The sequence below is a fragment of the Lepus europaeus genome, chromosome 9 (assembly GCF_033115175.1).
Source record: "Lepus europaeus isolate LE1 chromosome 9, mLepTim1.pri, whole genome shotgun sequence".
NCBI classification, from domain to species: Eukaryota; Metazoa; Chordata; class Mammalia; order Lagomorpha; family Leporidae; genus Lepus; species Lepus europaeus.
The window spans coordinates 68,220,303-68,242,915 of NC_084835.1; the positions used below are offsets into that span (position 1 = coordinate 68,220,303).

At 46.8% G+C, this 22,613-nt stretch overlaps 1 protein-coding gene across 5 annotated transcripts in view; it reads left to right on the forward strand.

The window, feature by feature from the left end:
• Positions 1-6,779: 6,779 nt before the first annotated feature.
• Positions 6,780-22,613, forward strand: part of ENOSF1 (enolase superfamily member 1) — a 47,256-nt gene continuing 31,422 nt past the window's right edge. For 2 of the 5 annotated variants that reach the window (XM_062201431.1, XM_062201430.1), the window contains exons 1-2: positions 6,780-6,885; positions 14,266-14,374. In XM_062201431.1, the coding sequence (XP_062057415.1) occupies positions 6,802-6,885; positions 14,266-14,374 (193 nt within the window). In that variant the 5' untranslated portion in view covers positions 6,780-6,801. The remainder of the gene's footprint in view (positions 6,886-14,265; positions 14,375-22,613) is intronic. The other 3 variants (XM_062201435.1, XM_062201432.1, XM_062201434.1) reach the window with 2 other exon arrangements.

Genomic DNA, 22,613 nt, shown 5'->3' on the forward strand with positions numbered 1-22,613 from the left:
CGGCCCTAATACTTGTTCACTACTGTTTTAACTGTAGCTATTCTGGTGTGTGTTAGTAGTAAATCATTATGCTTTTAGTATGCATTTCCCTATGATTAATAATGTCAAGTATCTTTTCATAGGCTTATATTTCAAATTCATATATCTTCTTGATGGAGTGTCTATTAAAATCTTTTACCTACTTTTTGTATCAACTTGTTTGTCATCTTACTGAGTTGGAATTATTTCAATATTGTCAATATAAGTCTTTTATCAGATATGTTTTGCAAATATTTTTCTCCCTATTTACATAGTTCTTCATTTCCTTAATGATTTCTATTAATGTCTAAATTATTTTTTTGTGTCCTTTGCCTTACCTTGTTCACTAAGGTTTTCTCTTGAAAACCTGCAGACCTAACATTTAGGTCTGTATTCCATTTGGAGATATTTTGTATGTATGATACAAGGTAAGGGCCCAAGGTTGGTTGGTTGTTCATATGGATATCCAATTATTCCAGCACCATTTGTTGGAAAAAATTTTACCCATTGAATTTCCTTAGCACCTATTTTTAAAAATCACTGTCACCACAGGCATTTGGCTTAGCAGTTAATGGTTAGGACACCCACATCCCATATCAGTAACTGGGTTCAGTCCCCAGCTGCAGCTCCTGATTCCAGTGTACTGCTAATCCCTGAGAAGCAGTGGTGATGGCTTGAGTAAGTGGGTTCCTGCCACCCACATGGGAGAATTGAATTTTGTTTCCTGCTCCTAGCTTTCACCTCCAGCTGTTGTCTCCCACCTGGATGGAGGGGACCCAGGTATTTGAGTTATCACTTGCTGCCTGCCAGAGTGTGCATTAGCAGGAACCTGGATCATAAGCAGAGTAGCTGGGAGTCGAACTAGGCATTCTGATAGAGGTTGCAGATCACGTAGCAACTTAAACACCCTTCCACATGCTCGTGCCTCTTCTTTTTCAAGATTGTTTTAGCTATGCAAATATACATAAAATTTTAGAATCAACCTGTTGATTTTTTAAAAATTTTCGTACATATATGGGGCCGGCGCTGTGGCGCAGCAGGTTAACACCCTGGACTGAAGCACCAACATCCCATATGGGCGCTGGCTCAAGTCCCGGCTGCTCCACTTCCAATCCAGCTCTCTGCTATGGCCTGGAAAAGCAGTAAAAGATGGCCCAAGTCCTTGGGCCCCTGCACCCCCGTGGGAGACCAGGAAGAAGCTCCTGGCTCCTGGCTCCTGGCTTTGGAATGGCGCCTTTGCAGCCAATTGGGGAGTGAACCGTCAGATGGAAGACCTGTCTCACTCTCTCTGCCTCTCCTGTCTCTCTGTAACTCTTTCAAATAAGTAAATAAATTAAAATTTTTTTTCACACATTTAGACCTTTTTTTCTTAGCTATTTTTTTGAAAACTTTTATTTTTAATAAATATAAATTTTGAAAGTACAACTTTGGATTATAGTGGTTTTTTCCCTCCATAACCTCCCTCCCACCCACAAACCATCCCATCTCCTACTCTCATCCCATTCTTCATTAAGATTCATTTTTAATTATATACAGAAAATGAGTTTAGTATATACTAAGTAAAGATTTCAACGGTTTGCATCTACACAGACACACAGTATAAAGTACTGTTTGAAGACTATTTTTACCGTTGATTCTCATAGTACAACACATTAAGGACAGAGATCCTACATGGGGAGCAAGTGCACAGTGACTCCTGTTGTTGATTTAACAATTGACACCCTTATTTATGACGTCAGTAATGCAGCTATGTTTTGAAATTTCCAATGTACAGATCTCATTTTTTTTTTGTTAAACTTGTCCTAAGTGGTGGCCAGCATTGTGGCATACTGGGTTAAGCTAATGGCCTGGGAAAGCAGCAGAGGACAGCCCAAGTGCTTGGGCACCTGCACCCATGTGGGAGACCCAGAAGAAGCTCCTAGCTCCTGATTAGACTGACCCAGCCCTGGCCTTTACAGCCATTTGGGGAATGAACCAGTGGATGGAAGATTCATTCCCTCTCCCTCTCCCTCTCCCTCTCCCTCTCCCCGCCAACCCCTCTCTCCCTCTATAATTCTGCCTTTCTAATAAACAAACTTACAAAGCCACAAACCAGCAAATGTAAGACTGATCAATCTCTCTGCCTTTAAAATAAGTGAAAACAAATATATTTTTAAAAAAGTTTTAAGTATTTCATTTTTTTATGCAATTGTAAGAGACTTTTCTAATTTCAGTTTACTATTCTTGGTAACTAGTGTAGCAAATGATTTTAAATTGACCTTGTATTCTGCACATTTGGTAAACTCAGTACCTAGCACTAGTGGCTTTTTTAGCAAATTCCACAGAGGTAGTTTTCTAAGAATAAAGTAGTAATAAACAGGTAGTCATCTAAGAATAAAGTCTTTGGGGCCAGTGTTGTGGTACAGCAGGTTAAGCTGCCACCTGTGACACCAGCATCTCACTTAGAGTCGAACCTCTTACTAATGCACCTGGGAAGACAACAGAAGATGCTTGGGCTTCTGCCACCTGTTTGGAGACCCCAAGTAGAGTACAAGGGACCTGGCTTTAACCTGGTCCAGCACTGGCTGTCACAGCCATCTGGGATGTGAACCAGCAGATAGAAGATCTCTCTCACTATCTCCCTTTTTCTAACCTGCCTTTCAAATAAATACATTTTTTAACAAGAGGTTTGTGTCTTCCTTTTCCATCTGCCTTTTACGTCATACCTTTCCGTTTCACACTGGCTTGGACCTGCAGTACTAACTGAACAGAAGTAGTGAAGCAGACATCCTCTCCTTGATCACAGTCTGAGGAGGAAAGTATTTATCTTTCACCAGGAAGTCAGCAGCTGGCTCTGAGTGGTTCGCAGATACTCTATCAGATTGAAGAAGCTCCTTCCTATTGCTGTTTTGCCAAGAGGTTTGATTATGTGTGTATGTGTTGTAAAACCCTGAATCGAGAGGCTGGCACTGTGGCACAGTGAGTGAAAGCCTCGGCCTGCAGTGCCAGCATCCCATATGAGCGCTGGTTCAAGTCCCGGCTGCTCCACTTCTCATCCAGCTCCGTGCTGATGTGCCTGGGAGAGCAGCAGAGAATGGCCCAAGTGCTTGGGCCCCTGCGCCCCTGTGGGAGACCTGGATTGGCTCAGATCCAGCTGTTATTTGGGGAGTGAACTAGCAGATGGAAGATCTCTCTGTGTGTCTCTCTGTCTTTCAAATAAGTAAAATAAATCTTTAAAAAAAATCCCTTAATCAAGGCTGAATTTTGCCCAGTGGTGTTCCAGCCTGTATCAAGATGATTGTGTGTGTGTGTGTGAAGTTTCATTCTTCTTTCAGTTACAGAGGGAGAGAGAGCGCTTCCATTTGCTGATTCATTCCCCCAAGTGGCCTCAACAGTTTTGGGCTGGGCCAGACGGAAGCCAGGAATCAGGAGCTTCATCCGGGTCTCCCACATGGTTGGGAGATGCCCAAGCAATGGGGCCATCTTCTGCTGTTTTCCCAGAGGCATTAGCAGGGAGCTGATCAAAAATTGAGCAGCTGGAACTTGAACCTGCATGCATATGGGATGCCAGTGGGCGTCAGCAGCTTAACCTGCTCCACCACAATGCTGCCCCCGTATCATTTTTTAAAGCCTGTTATTAATAGAAATAACTGTGTCGCTTGGTTTTCAAATGTTAAACCAACTTTGCATTACTGAAAGAAATCCAGTTCATTCAAGTGTATTTGTGTGTGTGTGTGTGTGAGAGAGAGAGAGAGAGAGAGAGAGAGCGAGCGAGCTCTCATCCACTGGTTCACTTCCCAGTGACTGGAGCTGGGCTGAGGCCAGCAGTTGGGAATACAATACATGTCTCCTACAAGCATGGCAGGAACCCAATTAGTTGAATCACCACTGCTGCTTCCATGTTTCTGCATGGGCAGGAAGGTGGGGTCAGGAACTGGAGCCAGGTGTTGAACACAAACACTCTAAGGTTGGACATGGCTACCTTAATTGCTAGTCTAAATACCTGCACCCTATTTTTTCATACACTGCTGATACCAGATGTGCTCATTTTAAAAGGATTTTTGTGTCTAAGTTCATGAGGGATATTAATATATAATTTTCTTGTAATATCTTTGTTTTAGTATCAAAGTAATATTAACCTCTTTTAAAAAGTGGGAAATGGGCCTCTCATTTCCTGGAGTTTACTTTGGAGCTTAGTCCTGGTGTTGGACAGTCCAGGTTTATGTGCATTATTTTTTGTATGTTATCTCTCTTTTCCCTTTATTTATTTGAAAGAAAGAGCCACAGAGAGGCAGAAGCAGAGAGAGAGAGACGTCTTCCACCTGCTGGTTCATTCCCCAAATGGCTGCAACCACCAGAGCTGTGCCCATCCGAAGGCAGGAACCTGGAGCTTCCCTGGGTCTCCCATGCAGCTGCAGGGTCCCAAGGACCCGGGCCATAGAGCCAGATCAGAAGTGGAGCAGCTGGGATTCGAACCAGCACCCACATGGGATGCCAGCACCGCAGGCGGCGGCTTCAACCACAATGCCACAGGGGCAGCCCCTATCTAAATTTATAATGACAACAAAATTTAAAAAGACAGTGCCAAGAGAATGAAAAGCCACAGTTGGGGAGAAAATATTTGAAAAAGATCTATCCTACAAAGGAGTGTTCTTCAAACTATATAAAGAGCTCTTAAAGTCAACAATGAGAAAAACCCAACTACACTGAAAACAGCCTAAGACCTAAGGCCTTAACAAACCTCATCAAAGAAGATGTATATAGGGGAGCATCTGGAAAATCATATCATATGCCTTAGGGAAATACAAATTAAAACATAAAGGTAACACCACTTACCTTTAATTTTTTTTTTTTCACTTTATTTGAAAGAATGAATCTTCCTTTTTCTGGTTCATTCGCCTAAGTGCTTACAACTGCAGGGCTGGGCCAGGCCAAAGCCAGGAGCTCGATGGTAAGGACCTAAGCACTTGGGCCATCATCTGCTGCCTCCCAGAGTGTGCATTAGCAGGGAGCTGGATTGGAAGCGCAGTGTCTGGGGCTGGAACCAGGCACTGGGATATGGGATGCAGGCTCCTGAGCTGTGTTTTAATCATTGTGCCAAATGCCCATCCCTAAACATTTCCTTTGGTCTGCAAACATTCCCCGGAGGTAGCCATGGCACAGCACACCTGTCAGTAAGCCATTACTGTGACATAAAAATACATGGTTGGGGCCGGCGCCGCGGCTCAACAGGCTAATCCTCTGCCTTGCGGCGCCGGCACACCAGGTTCTAGTCCCAGTCGGGGCACCGGATTCTGTCCCAGTTGCCCCTCTTCCAGGTCAGCTCTCTGCTGTGGCCAGGGAGTGCAGTGGAGGATGGCCCAAGTGCTTGGGCCCTGCACCCCATGGGAGACCAGGAGAAGTACCTGGCTCCTGCCATCGGATCAGCGCGGTGCGCTGGCCGCAGCGCGCTGGCCGCGGCGGCCATTGGAGGGTGAACCAACGGCAAAAAGGAAGACCTTTCTCTCTGTCTCTCTGTGTCCACTCTGCCTGTCCAAAAAAAAAAAAAAATACATGGTTGGTTGCTGAGATGTGGGTGAACAAAGGCATAGGCCTTCCCACACCACCTCAGCACCAAGTTCCAAAAGCAAAAGGACAGAGCACAGGTTTTGCAGCCAGGACACTGCCACTTAGCTAGCTGTGTGGCCTTGGCCAAGTCACTTAACCTCTCTGAGGCCTCATTTTTTAACAGTAAAACTAAAATTACTTGCCTACTTTGCAGGGTCAGGCAGGTAAAAGGTAGTGTAGTTGTGTAGTAAATGATACTCTTCCTCTTTTCAGGTAGGGAACTGAGGCTGTGGGAGCTGAGAGGCCTAACAGACTTCCATCACTGGCCACAATGGCTGGAGGTTGGCAGATACAAAGCCAAGAGCTTCTAGGTCTCCCATGCAGATGCAGGGGCCCAAGCACTTGGGTCATCTTCCACTGCTTTCCCAGGCCATAACCAGAGCTGGATCAGAAGTGGAGCAGCTGGGACTAGAACCCGTGCCCACATGGGATGCCAGCACTACAGGCAGATGCTTCACTTACTAAGCCACAGCGCTGGCCCCTACTTTTTTTTTTTTTTTTTTTTTTTTTAATATTTATTTATTTGAAAGGATTAGAGAGAGAGGGCCAAACCATCTGCTGGTGCAATCCCCAAATGGTTGCAGTAGCCACTGCTGGGTCAGGCAGGAGCCAGGAGCCAGAAGCCTCATCCTGGTCTCCCTTGTGGGTAGCAGGGGCCCAACGGGCTTGGGCCGCCTTCCACTGCTTTCCTAGGTGCATTAGCAGGGAGCTGGGTTGGAAGTGGAGCAGCTGGGATTCAAACTGGCATCCATGTAGGATGTTGGAGTCGCATATTATTATTATTTAGATTTATTTATTTATTTGAAAGAATTAGCGAGAGGGAAAGACCGGAGCTAACACTTTCTAAACCACTGCTCTCTGGTGGGTGTGCCCACGTCCACCAGCGGCTCGGGGGCAGGAGCGGAGCCAGTGGCCATTTTGCGAGTTTCCGGGCAAGGCTGGCTCTCTTCTGGCCCAAAGTCCGCCGCGGATTCTGAACGAAGCCACGCAGGAGGAGCGAGGATCAGGGCGCCCGGAAACCGCGGGGGCCCAGCCAGCAGGCGCCCGGACTTACAGATCCCGCGGGGGCCAAGTCCAAGCGCGCGGCCGCGGCCCGGGTCGTACGGCCAATCAGCGCGCGCCGAGCCGCAGCTGAGCCCCGCCCCGGCCGCCCTCCGCCGCGCCCACGGCCTGGCCTCTGCGAGTGGTGCGGACGCTATGGTGCGCGGCAGGATATCCCGGCTCTCGGTCCGCGACGTGCGCTTCCCCACGTCGCTCGGGGGTCACGGCTCGGACGCCATGGTAAGCGCTGGCCGCCGCCCGGGGACCCTTCCGCGTGAGGGGGCCCGCGGGTCCTGCCAGTTTCGCAGCCTTGCGCTCATTTCTTGTGTAAAATGGGCGGCGGGCACGGGAAAGGTGGACACTTTCTGTGCCCCAAAGGAATACAAGTATGGAGAAACTCTCCACCCTGCCGTGGCTTTTCTTTTTCTCTCGCGCTCCCTCTTTGCCACGGAGAACTTGGCGGGGTTCCCAGGAGTCCGTCACAGCTGGCTGTGTGACTTGGACCTCTCAGGGAATCAGGTGTTCCAGGTGGGCTGCTTGTAGTAACTCGCGTGAGGGGGCGCACTGGTGAAATGATGGCACCTGCAGCCATGGTCAGGCCTGGTCACAGTCAACAGGCCAATGCCAGTCTTTTAAAAAGTTGTGTTTACTTATGAGAGAAAGAGGCCGACCCAGAGAGCTTCAGACACCTGCAACAGCTGAAGCTGGGCCAGGCCCGAGCCAGGAGCCAGGAACTCAATCTGGATCTCCCAGGTGTGTGGCAGGGACCCAGGTTCTTGAGCCATCACCCAGCGTCTTCACCAATGAGCCAACCGCCTGCCCCCAGATGTCAGCCTTCAGAGATGCGGTCGAGTAAGGGCGCGCTTTGACTCCTACGTGAATGTGAAGGGCTTTTTGTTCCTTTCTGAGTGTGAGCGGGCCCTCCACCCTCCCGTCTTCTAATGCAGTGGTTTCCAGATGTGTGAATTCTGTGCAGGATCCAGATGGGGCCCTGTTCCACTGAAAAATGGCAGCACTAGAAAAAGAGCGTGCAGCGGTATGTAGGGAATGTGTGACTGCGCCCGGAAGTGGAACACCAGCGTTGGGAGAATGATTACCTATCAGGAGGACATGGAATGGGGCCGGGCAAGGGCAGCCGGGGGACTCCAGTTCATATCCGAGGTCCTGCGGATGGCACACTGGTGTTCAGTCATTCTAGGTGTTCTTTCAAACCTGAAATGTTTTATAAAACTAAGCCTTTTCATGAAAACATGCAAAATAAAGTTACTAAATGCAAATCATGTGCTCTATTCTGAGATTTGCTTTTTAAAATTAATTCTTGTGTCTTTCTATATTATGGTAAATGGCTTTTCACAAAAACTAGTCGGTGGTCCTTTGTGGTCCTCCAAATCCATGTTTGACATTTTACTGGCTTGTAAAGTCCAAAGAGCTGATCTAGGGCAACTGCCTTTGCCCATCTGGGGCCTGACACCTGGGAGTCAGCCACGCAGCCTCTCCTGGGCTTACTCATTTGTAAAATGGGCACGGTCCTCTCCATTTCATGTGTGTAAATGAGATGCTTGTAGAGAACCCGAGACAGAGAAGGGCCTCGCTAGGAGCTGGCTGTGATTCCTGTTTACATAAGAGGAAACCGAAGCCGAAGGGACTCTGACCTCGACTTGACTTTGCGTTAATTTGTGAAGTGTAGGATAGCCTTGTGCACTGTAGGTTAATTTCAGGAGCGATTATCTGGCACCTGGATTACCTGCTCACACACACTGAAGGGTTTACCTTCCGGAGACAGGGCGTTCGTGCTGCTGGGTCTCAGGCGTCTTCTCGGAATGTGCTACTTTGCAGTTCTGCAGAGTGAGTGCAGCCTGTGCCCCAGGAAGGAGCTACTTTGGCCACTTTGCAGCACAGGGAGCCCTGCTGATCACTGCAAGGTGTCCAGCATGTAACACATCTTCCCAGGCAGACGAATCAGTTAATTCACAGGCTTTTATTGGGGTTCCGCTCCCGGGCAAGGTTCACCAGTCCCAACAGAGCAACAGAGAGGGGGGCCGGAGAAGTCGCACGTCAGAGATTGGGAGAGCTCCTTTTATAGATTCAGGGCATGGGGGTTAAAGGTTGAGGCGGGTCTGATCCTCATTGGTTGACCTTTAGGCACCCGCGGGGACCTTGACAAGGACTTTTCTTCCCTGGAAGTACAGGTAGGAACTTTCCATTCCCGGAAGTGTAGGCCTTCCCTCCTTGCGGATCCCAAAGCTACCAATCACAAGCAGCGTGTCTTCCTGAAGGAGCCCTGAAGCTGTCCCCAGCATCTGTTAAAGCAAAGCTTTCCATTAGGACTTCTCATCCACCAGGGTAGAAATGTGGCGGCCTCAAGACCTGCTGTGCTTACAAGGTGCCTGCTTGTGCAGGCCTCTCCGGGGACCAGGAGCTCACAGCCAAGCCACCAGTGCCCTTGGTCTCCTCCCAGCAATGCTTTTCTTCTTCCTTCCTTGGCGGCTGTGAGGTCTCCGGAGCAGCCCAGCCAGACTTGTTCTCTCTCCTCCGGCCCCCAGTCCTGTACCCTCAGCTGTTAGAAGACCTTGTCCGCTGCATCTCTGAGAAGGATTCAGACAAATGCAGCCTTGGCCACGTCTCCCCACATCAGTCAACAGCCAGCCCTCCTGTCCTTGCCTTTGTTCTCTAGGCTGTGTCTCAACCCATTCCTTTCTTCACTTCCGGGGCCTCTTTCCCTGTCTTCCTCCTCCAGCATTTCCATACATAGTCTCTTCTTTTCCATTGGTTCCTTCTATGCCCCACAGGGACAGGAAGGAGTCTTTACTTGACCCCAATACCTTTGGTTTCCGCCGCTCCTTGCCAGACTCAAAATTCCTGGCCTGAACCTGTTGCTGCCTCCTACACGTCTACTCCACCTTAAACTGAAATGGGCCCTAGATTTCCTTCCTTCCCTTGGAACGGCACTGGTTATTTCAGCTTCCGATGTCCTTGACCCTTGCCCTTCCCCCGGTCTGCTGCCTGGTCATACTCCCAGATCTGTCTCCCCACCATCCTCCTGCCTTTCTGGCTGCCCCTTCTTCTACCCTGACTGCTTCTTCCCTCTCTGGGGCTTCCTCATCTCACTGCACACTCTCACCAAGTCCATGCTCTCAGGCCCAAGACCTCCAGAGCTCAAGTCCAGTGGCCATCTGGTGCTTCCTGTTAGGTTTTTCACCTTCATATAGACAGAGTCTACCTAAATCAGGACGGAGCATCTCTCGCCCTCGACCCCTCTCGCCCATGAGGTGTCTGCACTCGCCTGTCACGGAGACTCAGATGTGTCCAGTCACCTTGGGCTCATCTCAACCTTTGGACCCTCATCTAAGGCTTCAGTGAAAGTTTCCTTTTCCATTGCTTCTTTTCCTTGTAACCCAGAATCTGCTGTTGGGGTGGGCCTTAGAGTCTCTTTATTGACTCTTCTCTCAACTCCCTTTCCGGACCCAATGGCAAAGACAAACCAAGACGGTCCCCAACCCTTGAATACACACTAGTCTTTGCCTTATCTGTCCCTTTGCTGCCCTCACGGCTGTGCCCCGGTCCTTTTGGCCCCTTCCCCTCTCAGCCCACCCTCAGCTGGTCAGCTCAGATACAGCTCTCTCATCCACCTGCTCCAGCCCCCCGTGCTCTCAGCCAAGTGTGCTGCTGTCTGTTTTCATAGAGTGCGTCTCTCCCGGGAACTCAGCGTCTTCTGTCTTATAATACTAGAATGTTGGCAACCACATCTTCCCAACTACATTTTCCTTGAGGGCAGCTATATCCATAGCCCCCTTAGCAACTTGCATGGTGATATGCAGCTGGCACTCAGCAAGGCATCACCCCAAATTCCTCCACTATGCTTTGACCCCAGACCCAGGCCCCCATCCATCATATATAACACCCCCTTCCCATTAAGAGATTTAAATTCTGTCTCTCTAACTTATAGTATGACCTTGGACAAATTACTAGGCTTCTTCAAAACTCAGCTTCTTCATCCCTAAGTTAGAGATGCTAACACCTTCTTTATAATGTTGCTATAAGGGTTACATTAAATAATGTCACACTCTTAGAATGATGTACCTGGGACAATAAATACTATGTAATAAACTCTCTGTGATAGTCTTATGTAAAACTCTTCAACAGTTGTGTTCTACATTCCTTATTAATGCCTTCATATCTTCTACCTGGCTTTGGGAGTCTCCATATTTGCCCCCATACCACCTCCCTGGATTTATCTTCATTCACTTCCAAGCCAGCGCCCCTGTGAGCCCATTGCTTCGCTGCCACACAAAGGCCTCTGATTTAGGTATTGCTCTCTCTTTCCTGGATGTTTTCAGCTGCCCCTTTGCCCATGGCAGTGGTCTTGCCTCTCAGGAATTCCCCCAAATTCTACTTACCTTTCACTCTTCTTTGCACCTTGAATTTCTATGCTACTTAAAATTGACCACACTTCGGCATATAGCCTACTGCTCTCACCTGGTTCTGTGTATTGCCCTTTTCTCCCATTGTGTGATAAAATTATAGAGATAGACTTCAAAAAATAAACAACCAGGCCGGCGCCGCAGCTCACTAGGCTAATCCTCCGCCTTGCGGCGCCGGCACACCGGGTTCTAGTCCTGGTCGGGGCACCAATCCTGTCCCGGTTGCCCCTCTTCCAGGCCAGCTCTCTGCTGTGGCCAGGGAGTGTAGTGGAGGATGGCCCAAGTCCTTGGGTCCTGCACCCCATGGGAGACCAGGATAAGCACCTGGCTCCTGCCATCGGATCAGCGCGGTGCGCCGGCCACAGCGCGCTACCGCGGTGGCCATTGGAGGGTGAACCAACGGCAAAAAGGAAGACCTTTCTCTCTGTCTCTCTCTCTGTGTCCACTCTGCCTGTCAAAAATAAAAATAAATAAATAAATAAAAAATAACCAACCAACTTCTGGGGCTGTCATGATGCAGCAGGTTAAGCTGCCTCTTATGACGCCGGCATCCGATATCAGAGTGCCAGTTTGAGTCTTGGCTACTCCGCTTCTGATCCAGCTCCCTGCTAATGTACCTGGGAAGGCAGTGGATGATGGCTCAAGTACTTGGCTCTCTGCCACCCATGTGGGAGACCTGGATGGAGTTCTAGGCTACTGGCTTCAGCCTGCACTATTTGCAGCCATTTGCAGAGCGAACCAGCAGAAAGAACATCTCTCCTCCTCTCTCTGTATTGTTCTGCATTTCAAATAAATAAATAATTTTTCTAAAAAACTTCTGCATCCCTTGTATCAAGTAGTGTTGAGCCTCTTTACAGTTGATCAATAAATACAGTCTTTCTTTGATATCCATGGGGATTGATTCCAAGACCTCCTGAGGATACCAAAATCCCTAGATGATCAAGTCCCTTATATAAAGTTTGCATGTAATCTATGCATATCCTCTTATGTAAATTATCTCTAGGTTATTTACCATACCTATGAGAGTATAAATGCTGTCTAAATAGTTGATATACTATACTATTTAGGGAACAATGTTTTTTTAAAGATTTATTTATTTATTTGAAAATCAGAGTTACACAGAGAGAGAAGGAGAGGCAGAAAGAGAGAGGTCTTCCATCCCCTGGCTCACTCCCCAATTGGCTGCAATGGCCCGAGCTGTACAATCTGAAGCCAGGAGCCAGGAGCTTCCTCCAGGTCTCCCATGCAGGTGCAGGGGCCTGAGGACTTGGGCCATCTTCTGCTGCTTTCCCAGGCCATAGCAGAAAGCTGGACAGGAAGTGGAGCAGCCGAGAATCAAATTGGCACCCATATGGGATGCCGACACTGCAGGAACTGGCTTTACCTGCTATACCACAGTGCCAGTCCTGGGAACAATGATTTTTTTAAAATTTTTATTTATATAAAGGGAACAGATTTCATGTAGGGAACAATGATTCTAAGTCTGTACATTCAGTACAGATGCAGTTTTTTCCCCACTCTTTCTGGTCTGTGTTTGAATCTGGATGCAGAGCCTCAGCTAGGGAGGGCCAGCTGTACTTGAATTTGATATCAGAACACTGTTTGAGAGTGGGGAGCTAAGACCACATTAAAAAAAACAAAAAACAAAAAACAAACAAACAAAAAAAACAAAACAAAACAAAAAAAAAACCAAGAAGAAGTGATTTAATTTGTTTTGAAGGCTTACTTTATCTCACCCCCAGAAATCTCTGAACTGGTGCCGCTGTGCTCTCGGCTCTGCTATAAGCAGCTGCAGTGAAGATCAATCAGGTTAGGCAAAACAAGTCACAGCTGCTGGTGAGTGTAACAAAGAGCCGGCAGAGAGCTGTGAGCAAAAACTCTGGGATTTAACACTGAGCTGAACTCTGGCCTCAGAATCAGTCCTTAAGGCATTCAGATCTGGCTGAAAAGGCCATGAGAGCATTACTGTGGCAAAAAATGGCCTGCATAAAAGATCTCTGAGTGAGATCCCAGTGGAAAGATGGGACCATTGAAGCAGGAGGTACCTTTCTCTGAAGAGAGGAGAGAACTTCCACTTTGCTATGGCCCTGTCTAAATAATGATGGAGTTTGTGGACTCAAAAGGCTTCCATAACCTTGGCAGCTCATGACAAGCGCCTCGGGTGATTACTGACGTCATAAATAAGAGTGTCAGTTGTTAAATCAACAACAGGAGTCACTTTGCACTTGCTCCTCATGTAGGACCTCTGTCCTCAATGAGTTGTACTATGAGAATTAATGGTAAAACTTGTCTTCAAACAGTACTTTGTGTGTCTGTGTGGGTTCAAACTGTTGAAATCTTTACTTAGTATAGAATTGATCTTCTGTATAGAAAGATAATTAAAAATGAATCTTAATGAAGATGGGGTGGGAGAGGGGGTAGGAGGTGGGACGGGAGTAAGGGTGGGAGGGCGGGTATTAGGTGAAGAACTGCTATATTCCAAAAGCTGTACTTATGAAATTTATATTTATTAAATAAAAGCTTTCCTTTAAAAAAAAAACTGAGCTGAACATCAAGAAGTAATTGCCAACTGTCAAAATTGTGTACATCGAGGGGTGGGTCTTTGGTGCAGCGATTTAGGCACGCTTGGGATGCCCATATCAGATTGCCTGAGTTTGATTCCTAGCTGGCTTCTGAATCCAACCTCCTGCTAATGTGCACTCTGGGAGGCAACAGATGATGGCTCAAGTAGTTGGGTCCCTGCCACCCACTTGGGAGACATGAACAGACTTCCAGGCTCCTGGCTGCAGCCTGAACCTGCCCTGGTTGTTGTAGGCATTTTAGAGAGTGAACCAGCAAGTGGAAGATCTCTCTCTCTCTCTCTCTCTCTCTATATATATATATATATATATATACACATATATATGTATATATATATATCTTTATCTTTCTCTCTGTCAGCTTTTTAAATAGATGAAAAATGATCTTAAAAAATTTTCAATTTAATGCATGTGTACATTGTTGTTAAAATAATTTGAATCCTTCAAGAAGTCATCCCATGCAGAGCTGCCACATTTTCTTTGGGCAAAGTCAATGGTCAGTCAGATCATTGCTCTCCCTGCTTGTCCCCTGTTGGGTTTTCTGTTCTCCTGGGATGTCATTCTCGGGTGACTTTTCTGTGTGCTGACATTCGGCTGAGCAGGGGTGACCTTTCCCGCAGCACACGGACCCTGACTACTCAGCTGCCTACGTCATCATAGAGACCGATGCAGGAGATGGACTCACAGGATGTGGAATTACCTTCACGCTGGGGAAAGGCACTGAAGTTGGTGAGTGAAGGATTTTTTGTAAGGTTCCAGAATGCTTAATTTTCACTTGGATTCTAGTTTTGGCCTCTGTTTTGTCTGTATTTACTCTGCTCTAAGAGAGTAAAAATAATTTGTGAATGTGTGTTATATATGTTGCTGGGAGAAATTAAAAAGTGACAGGGTTTGGCCTCTCTCCTTGTAGTCATCTACAGAGTGCTGGAACATCCGGGACTCTCAGTCCATTTCTCGTGGTCAGTGATAGCTACAAAATGCTATTCACCTGCTTTTAACTCCTGACCACAGTACAGCTTTGGGGATATTAAGTATGCAGGTAACCAAGGGCAACCAGAAGGAGCAGATGTGAGCTCCCAGATGAAGGCTAATAGTGATGTGCATCATGAGTCTACTGGATTCTCAAAATATTTCACACCAAGTTGGTCTCAAGTTCACTCATTTTCATGGTAGAAAAGGCCCTGTCTAATTTCAAAGATCTCATCCAGGGAGAGCAGATTCTTTAGGATGTATGTGGAACCATGTTCTTAAACAGAAAACACTGATCATAACATAACCTTTGTTACTGCTGGCTTTAGAGCTCAGTGGTGACATTGAGCCCCCTTAACTTTTAGACACAAGGACACTGAGGCCAAGAGAGGAACTCAGTGAGTCCCACCCACAGCGATTTCTCTCCAGAATATTTAAAGGTAGCTTGTTCTAACTATATAATATGTACAGAATTCAAGAAGTACAAACAGGTGACCTTTGCCAGATCGATTCTGATGGAGTCCTAGGGGCTGAAGCCAAATTACCATAGGTTAAAGGGTAAGAACCCAGGGAGGGGGGAAAGAGACCGTAACTTTGGTGGTGATGTGACCTCTCCATGGGTATCTGCCCTGTCTTATTCTAGTTGTAGAATAAGAGTCTTACTCTGCTGAAGTGTTTGTGTATGTGAGAGAGAGAGAGACAGAGAGAGACAGACAAGGGGACATTTCTTGATCATGCAGTGGTACTCTCATGGTGGCTGCTGTGCCAACTCTTCCCATTCCTGGCATTCAGTCATCCAACAAGTCTGTCCTTCGATATCTTCAATATACTCCTCTTGAATGCTGCTCTGTGTCAAGTACTCTACCAAGCACTGGGGAGAGATTCTAAAGGAGAGTGAGAAAAAGAGTTCCACATACAAGGAGCACACAAACTTGTCAGGGAGATGGACGTGAAAGGAATGATCATAGTGTGATATAAGAATTATTGTTTTAAAAAAATTTTTAATTTTATTTATTTGAGAGAGAGAGAGTGTGTGTGTGTGAGAGAGAGAGAGAGAGAGAGAGAGAGAGAGAGAGAGAATGCCCTTCCCCTGATTTACTCCACAAATGTCTACAGTGGCCCCTGGCTGAGGCCAAAGCCAAGATCAAGAAACTCAATCCAGGGGCTGGAGTTCTGGTGTAGTGGGTGAAGCCACGGCCCATGATACAAGCATCCTGTATGGGCACTGGATTGATTCTTGGCAGCTCCACTTCCCATCTAGCTCTTGGGCCCCTGCACCTCTATGGGAGACATGGAGGAAGAGCCTGGCTCCTGGCTTCAGCCCTGCCCAGCCCTGGCTGTTGCAGCCATTTGGGAGTGAACCAGTGGATGGAAGATCTTTCTCTCTCTCTCTCTCTCTCTCTCTCTCTCTGGAAAAAAAAAGAAAGAAAAGTTAAAAAAAAAAGTAGCTTCATCTAATAGACATACACTGACCTGTGAATGTTTCGAATGTTTAAAAAATTAATTAATAGAAAAGAAAATAAACTCAATCCAGTTGTCCCGTGTGTGTGGCAATAATCCAATTGCTTGAGCAATTACCTCTGCCTTCCAGGGTCTGCATTAGCAGGAAGCTGCAATGAGGAGCTTGAATTGGGTGTCAAAGTCTGGTATGCCAATGTGGGGCATAGGCAATTTTTTAAAAAGATTTTATTTATTTGTTTGAGAGGTAGAGTTACAGATAGAAAAGGAGAGACAGACAAAAATGACTTCCATCCTCTGGTTCACGCCACAACAGCCCATCTGAAGCCAGGAGCCTGGAGCTTCTTCCTGGTCTCCTACATGGGTGCAGGGGCCCAAGGACTTGGGCCATCTTCTGCTGCTTTCCCAGGCCATAGCAGAGAGCTGGATCAGAAGAGGAACAACTGCGACTTGAACCGATGCCCATATGAGATGTTAGTCCTGCAGGAAGAGGCTTAGCCCACTATGCCACAGCGCCAGCCCCTCTTTTTATAAAATGTTCATTTATTTATTTGAAAGATAGAGTTAGAGAGAGAGAGGGAAAGACACACACACACACACACAAAGAGAGAGAGAGAGAGAGAGAATCAATTTTTCATACTGTGGTTCACTCTCCAAATGGCTGAAATGACCACAGCAAGGTCAGGATGAAGCCAGGAGCCTGGAATTCCATCTGGTTCTCACACATAGGTACATAAGAAGGGGGATGGATGGAAGTGGAGCAGCTGGTACTCAAACTGGCGCCCTTTTGGGATGCTAGTATCACATATGGTGGCTTGACCCACCTCACGCACTGCATAATGCTGACCCCATGAGTGTGGGCATCCTAACTAGCATCTGAACCACCAAGCCAAATGCCCACCCCAAGAATTACTGTTTTAAAAAGCATAGAGAGCTGGCGCTGTGGTGTGGTGGGTAAAGCTGCCACCTGCGGTGCCCCGTTTGAGTCCTGGATGCTCCACTTCCAATCCAGCTCCCTGCTGTTGTGCCTGGGAAAGCAATGGAAGATGGCCCAAGTGTTTGGACCCCTGCTTCCTTGCAAATAAATCTTAGAAAAAATAAAATAAAAAACAAAAAGTATACACAGCCCCCTATATTTGCAGGTTCAATAACCATCTATTCAACCAAATTGAATATATTGGAGGAGAAAATTCCAGAAAGCTCCAAAAAGCAAAACTGAGTACGGTACTGAATCCATGGGAATGAAGTGATGCATAGGCCTTGTATTATGTATCACAAGTTATCTAAAGATGATCCAGAATATACTGGATGTACGTAGGCTACATGCACATACTACCCCATTTCACATACGGGACTTGAGCACCTGCTAATTTTGGTATCTGTGCGGGGGGACCCCGGGATACAGAAGAACTAGGTAAGTCTTCCAGGAAGGCAGGGGCTGCTTCCCTCTGTGCAGGAGGTTCAGAGACAGCTTCAGAGCAGAGGTGATACTTTGAGGTGAATCTCAAAGACTAGGTAGCAGTTTTTCAGATAAATAGAAACTAGACAGTGATCAGTATCCCCTCCTCCATTAAGTCAAGGACTTCCTGTTTAAAAGTTTTCCCCAAGGCAGTGACTGCTGACCAAGACAGAGCTTTGTGAGCTATGCTCCAGCCTCTTCTTTGACTTTAGTTGTCCTTGGATGCAAGTCGAGCACTTCCTGAAGCCGCTGTCTTTCTCTATGCTGCACACCATACAGTGCAGTCCCCGAGACGCTGCATAAAACTCAAGAGAGCTCACAACATGGGCTATGGGACAGGCCCCTAGAACCTCTGTGATCAGACAACACTGAACTTGCTGACTTGGGTGCACAGTAGAGGGACCCTCCCTGGGCACTAAGACAGGTAAGAGGTTCTGCCATGATGCCAAGTTCAGTGGTTAGGGCCTTCCCTGACACACACACCCCCAACTCCTCCATTATCAGCCCCAGCAGCTGTCCTGCCAGATGGCTCAGACACAGGTAAATCAACTTCCATCTCTTTATGACTTTAATGCGTGTCTCTTTCGTGCTAATGTTGTTGGCTTCCGCCTTTTTCAGACCACAGCATGACAGAATTCACTTTCACTTTAATTTTCCTGCTATTGCAGATGACTCAGTCTCACCAAAAATGTGTTACACAGCACTCATGCTAAAGATGGAAAGTTCCATTAGCTCCTCGTGGTTCTCCCACAGCCTTGACCTGCTCACTTACCCAGCAGTTCTTTTATGATCCAGATAGAGAGGGAGTGAAGAGGATACTCGTGTGTGAGGGCAGGAGGGAGGGTTTTTTTTTTTTTAATGTACAGAATAAACCAGTGTAATTTTATGTTGGAAGTTTCTTTTCAACTCTTGTCCTTGTTGCATTTCACTATTATTCATTTTCTCCTGCTTCCTTTATGTTTTTTTAAAAGGGCTATTTTTTGGATTAGTTTTGGTTTGTAGTGAAACTGAGCAGGAGTTACAGAGATTTTCCATGTATTTCCTGGCCCCGCACATGCACAACACAGCCCTATTATCGGCGTCTTCCAGCAGAGCAGTGCATTTGTTAAAATTGATGAACCTTTAGGATACATCATTACAGGTTAAGTTTCCCTTACCCGAAATATCTGGGATCCACAGTGTTTGAGATTTGCATTTTGGAATATTTGTATAGACATCTCTGGTTGAGCATCCCTAGTCTGAAAATCTAGTATCATAGATGCTCCAAATTCTAAAATTTTTGAGCACTGTTGGTACTCATCATTATAGATCGAGTATCCCTTATCCATAGTTTTAATAAGATTATTTATTTATTTGTTTGAAAGGTAGACTTATAGAAAGAGAGGGAAACAGAGACAGAGAGACCTTCCATCTGCTGGTTCACTCCCCAAATGGCCACAACTGCCAAGGCTGGGCCAGGGCAAAGTCAGGAGGCTGAAACTCCATCTGGGTCTCCAGTTGGGTCTCTTACATTGGGTGGCAGGAGCCCAAGCACTTGAGCCACCTTCTGCTACTTTCCCAAGGGCATTTGCAGGAGCTGGATCTGAAGCTGAGCAGCCAGGACTGGAACTAGCGCCCATGTAGGATGCCGACATTGTGGACAGCGGCTTACCTTGCTGCGCCACAGTGCCAGACCCATATCTCTTATCCTTTTCTTTTTTTTTTTTTTTTTTTTAGCTTTTATTTGTTTATTTGAGAGAGAGAGTTACAGTCAGAGGGAGAGATGGAGAGAAAGGTCTTCTATCTGTTGGTTCACTCCCCAGATGGCCACAATGGCCGGAGTTGAGCTGATCTGAAGCCAGGAGCCAAGAACTTCTTCTGGGTCTCCCACATAGGTGCAGGGGCCCAAGCACTTGGACCATCTTTCTACTGCTTTCCCAGGCCATAACAGAGAGCTGGATTGAAAGAGAAGCCCAAACTAGAACCGGCACCCATATAGGATGCCAGCGGTGCAGGCAGAGGATTAACCTACTGCGCCACAGCACTGACCCCAATATCTCCTATCATTAATGCCTGGCACCTGAAGTGTTTCATATTTTGGATCTTTTTGGATTAGGAATGCTCATCCTATATCACCCAAAGTCCATCGTTAACATTAGGGTTCACTCTTGGTTGATATATTCTTTAGGTTTGTACCTGTGTGTAAGATGTATACAATGCAGACCAAAATAGTTTTAATAGGAAATTGGAAAATAAAAGGAAGAGGAGCTAAAAATGGAAGAATATTAAATATGCCCAAAAGCAAAGTCACAAGTCTTACGGCTTTCTACCACTCATGGGCTCTGACACCCAGTCATAACAGGTCCTGGGTGTTGCTGGCAGGTCCTGGGCACATAGGCACAGAGGAAAACCATGGTGTTTAGTCAGCAAGACTAAAGGGCCAGTTTTTTCCAGATGAATTTCCAGCCCATTGAACTTGCAAACCTGCAGTGGACTTTTCTCCACACTGGAGTCGGATGACCACAGCCCAGATTCCTATCGGTTGCAGTATGTTTTAGTTCATTTCTTGTAGATTTCCTGTTGAAAAGGGAAGATCTACATACTGTAGATAAAAATAATAGCGTTTCTTGTCATCTCTTAGAGCCATAAAGATGAGGTCATCCTTGGTTTTGTTAAGTGCATTTGCTGTTGCGATGCATAGCGGAGGTGTGCTTCAAGCAGTCATCTATGCCAGCAATCAAATTCATGCTCAGAGGTTAGATGTAGATAATGATAGACCTCACCCTGCATCCCTGACTTACACAGCTTTTTCTGTAATCCAAGAGCGACAACCATCAGGGAGTGAGGAGGACTCCTTCTTTTCACAGTTCTAGGGATGCGTATCTGAACTAGAACGGTTGTGTATCCATTAACAAAAGCTCTGGAGGTCCAGGAGTGGCTGGCTCAGCCGTAAATGCTGCATCTGTGCAAGTGCACAGATGACATCTGGGAGCTGCTTCACACAGAGGCCAGGCACGCCTTGGGGGCGTGTGCTGCTGCAGGTTGAGTAGCCCTTGTTCAGCACACTTGGACCAGGGTGTTTTACATTTGGATTCTTTTTTTTTTTTTTTAGATCTTGGATATTTGCATCTACATAACTCTAACTCTGCCTTTCAAATAAATAAATATTTTAAAAAATAAAATAAGAAAAATGTAGTATATAATAAGTAAGTCATTATAAGGAAACACACTACTTACAAAAACAGTATTTCTATACAGTCTGACATTTTACTTGTAAGAATTATGCAAGTTTCAAATTTATTTAATTAGGATGTGAGGGCGATCTTGCTGCGACATCTGTCACCCCTTTGATCGCCAGGGTTGATTCGGCTGATCTGGCTGGCTAGGCGGGTGTCCCCTTCCTCCCTCACCGCTCCATGTGCGTCCCTCCCGAAGCTGCGCGCTCGGTCGAAGAGGATGACCTTCCCCGCTAGAGGAGGACCGGTCTTCGGTCAAGGGTATACGAGTAGCTGCGCTCCCCTGCTGGAACCTCCAAACAAGCTCTCAAATTTATTTAATTAATTTAATCTGGCTGCAATGGCAGGAGCTGAGCCAATCTGATGCCAGGAGGCAGGAGCTTCTTCTGGGTCTCCCACATGGGTGCAGGGACCCAAGGACTTGGGCCATCTTCTACTGCTTTCCCAGGCCATAGCAGAGAGTTGGATCGAAAGAGGAGCAGCCGGGACTAGCAATGATACCCATATGGGATGCCAGCACTGCAGGTGGTGGCTTTACCTGCTGCACCAGTGCGGGCCCCAGTTCAAGTCATTTTCTTTACTTTCTTTCTAAATTAAAAAAAATTTTTTTTTCATTTATTTGAAAGGCAGAGAGACAGGGACAGAAAGAGCCATCTTTCATCTACTGTTTGACTTCCCGAATGCCCACAACAGTCAGGGATGAGCCATGCCAAAATCAGGAACCCACAAACTCCATCTGGATCCCCTCCATGGGTGGCAGGGACCCAAGTACTTGATCCATCATCTGGTGCCTCCCAGGGCTGCACCTTGCCAGGATACACATTGCAAGAAGCTGGATCAAAAGCAGAGGAGCAAAGACTTAAACCAGGCACTTTTTTTTTTTAAAAAAAGGTTCATTTATTTATTTGAAAGGCAGAGTTACAGAGATGGAGGGAGAGAATATTGCTGGGGTTGGACCAAGCCAAGCCCAGGAGCCGGGAGCTGCATCTGCGTGTGTCTCCCATGTGGGTGGCAGGCCCAGGTATTTGGACCATCTTCCTCTGCTTTCCCAGGCACATTAGGTGGGAACTGCATAAGATGTGAAGTAACCAGGACTTGAACCATCACTCATATGGGATCCAGTGTTACAGGCGATGGCTTAACTCACAGCGCCTCAATGCAACCCCAGATCAGGCACCCCAAGTAACAACCTAACTGCTGTGCAAGCACCTGCCAAGGTGTGGATTTTTTTTTTTTTTTTTTTTTTTTTTTTTTTTTTTTACAGGCAGAGTGGACAGTGAGAGAGAGACAGAGAGAAAGGTCTTCCTTTTGCCGTTGGTTCACCCTCCAATCGCCGCCGCAGTTGGCGCACTGCGGCCGGCGCACAGCGCTGATCCGATGGCAGGAGCCAGGTGCTTCTCCTGGTCTCCCATGGGGTGCAGGACCCAAGCACTTGGACCATCCTCCACTGCACTCCCGGGCCACAGCAGAGAGCTGGCCTGGAAGAGGGGCAACCGGGACAGGATCGGTGCCCCGACCGGGACTAGAACCCAGTGTGCCAGCGCTGCAAGGCGGAGGATTAGCCTAGTGAGCCACAGCGCCGGCCATAAGGTGTGGATTTTTAAAAACTTTTTAAATTTTTTTTTTATTTTGGTAAGCCAGAGTGTTGTTATTCCTTAGGAACAATGCACTAGAAGGGTTTGGCTTTGGATCTCATTGCCCAAGCACTTTACAAAGTGAAAAGGAAAACAATGTGGGAATATTGTTTACTTGTAAATGTATGTTTGGTTCTATTTTTACATGATAACCAATCAAAATGTGTTTGCTCTGCTCAGCAATTAAACTAGGTATATGGATAAAAACTGTTCTACTTGTGTGATGGGAACTG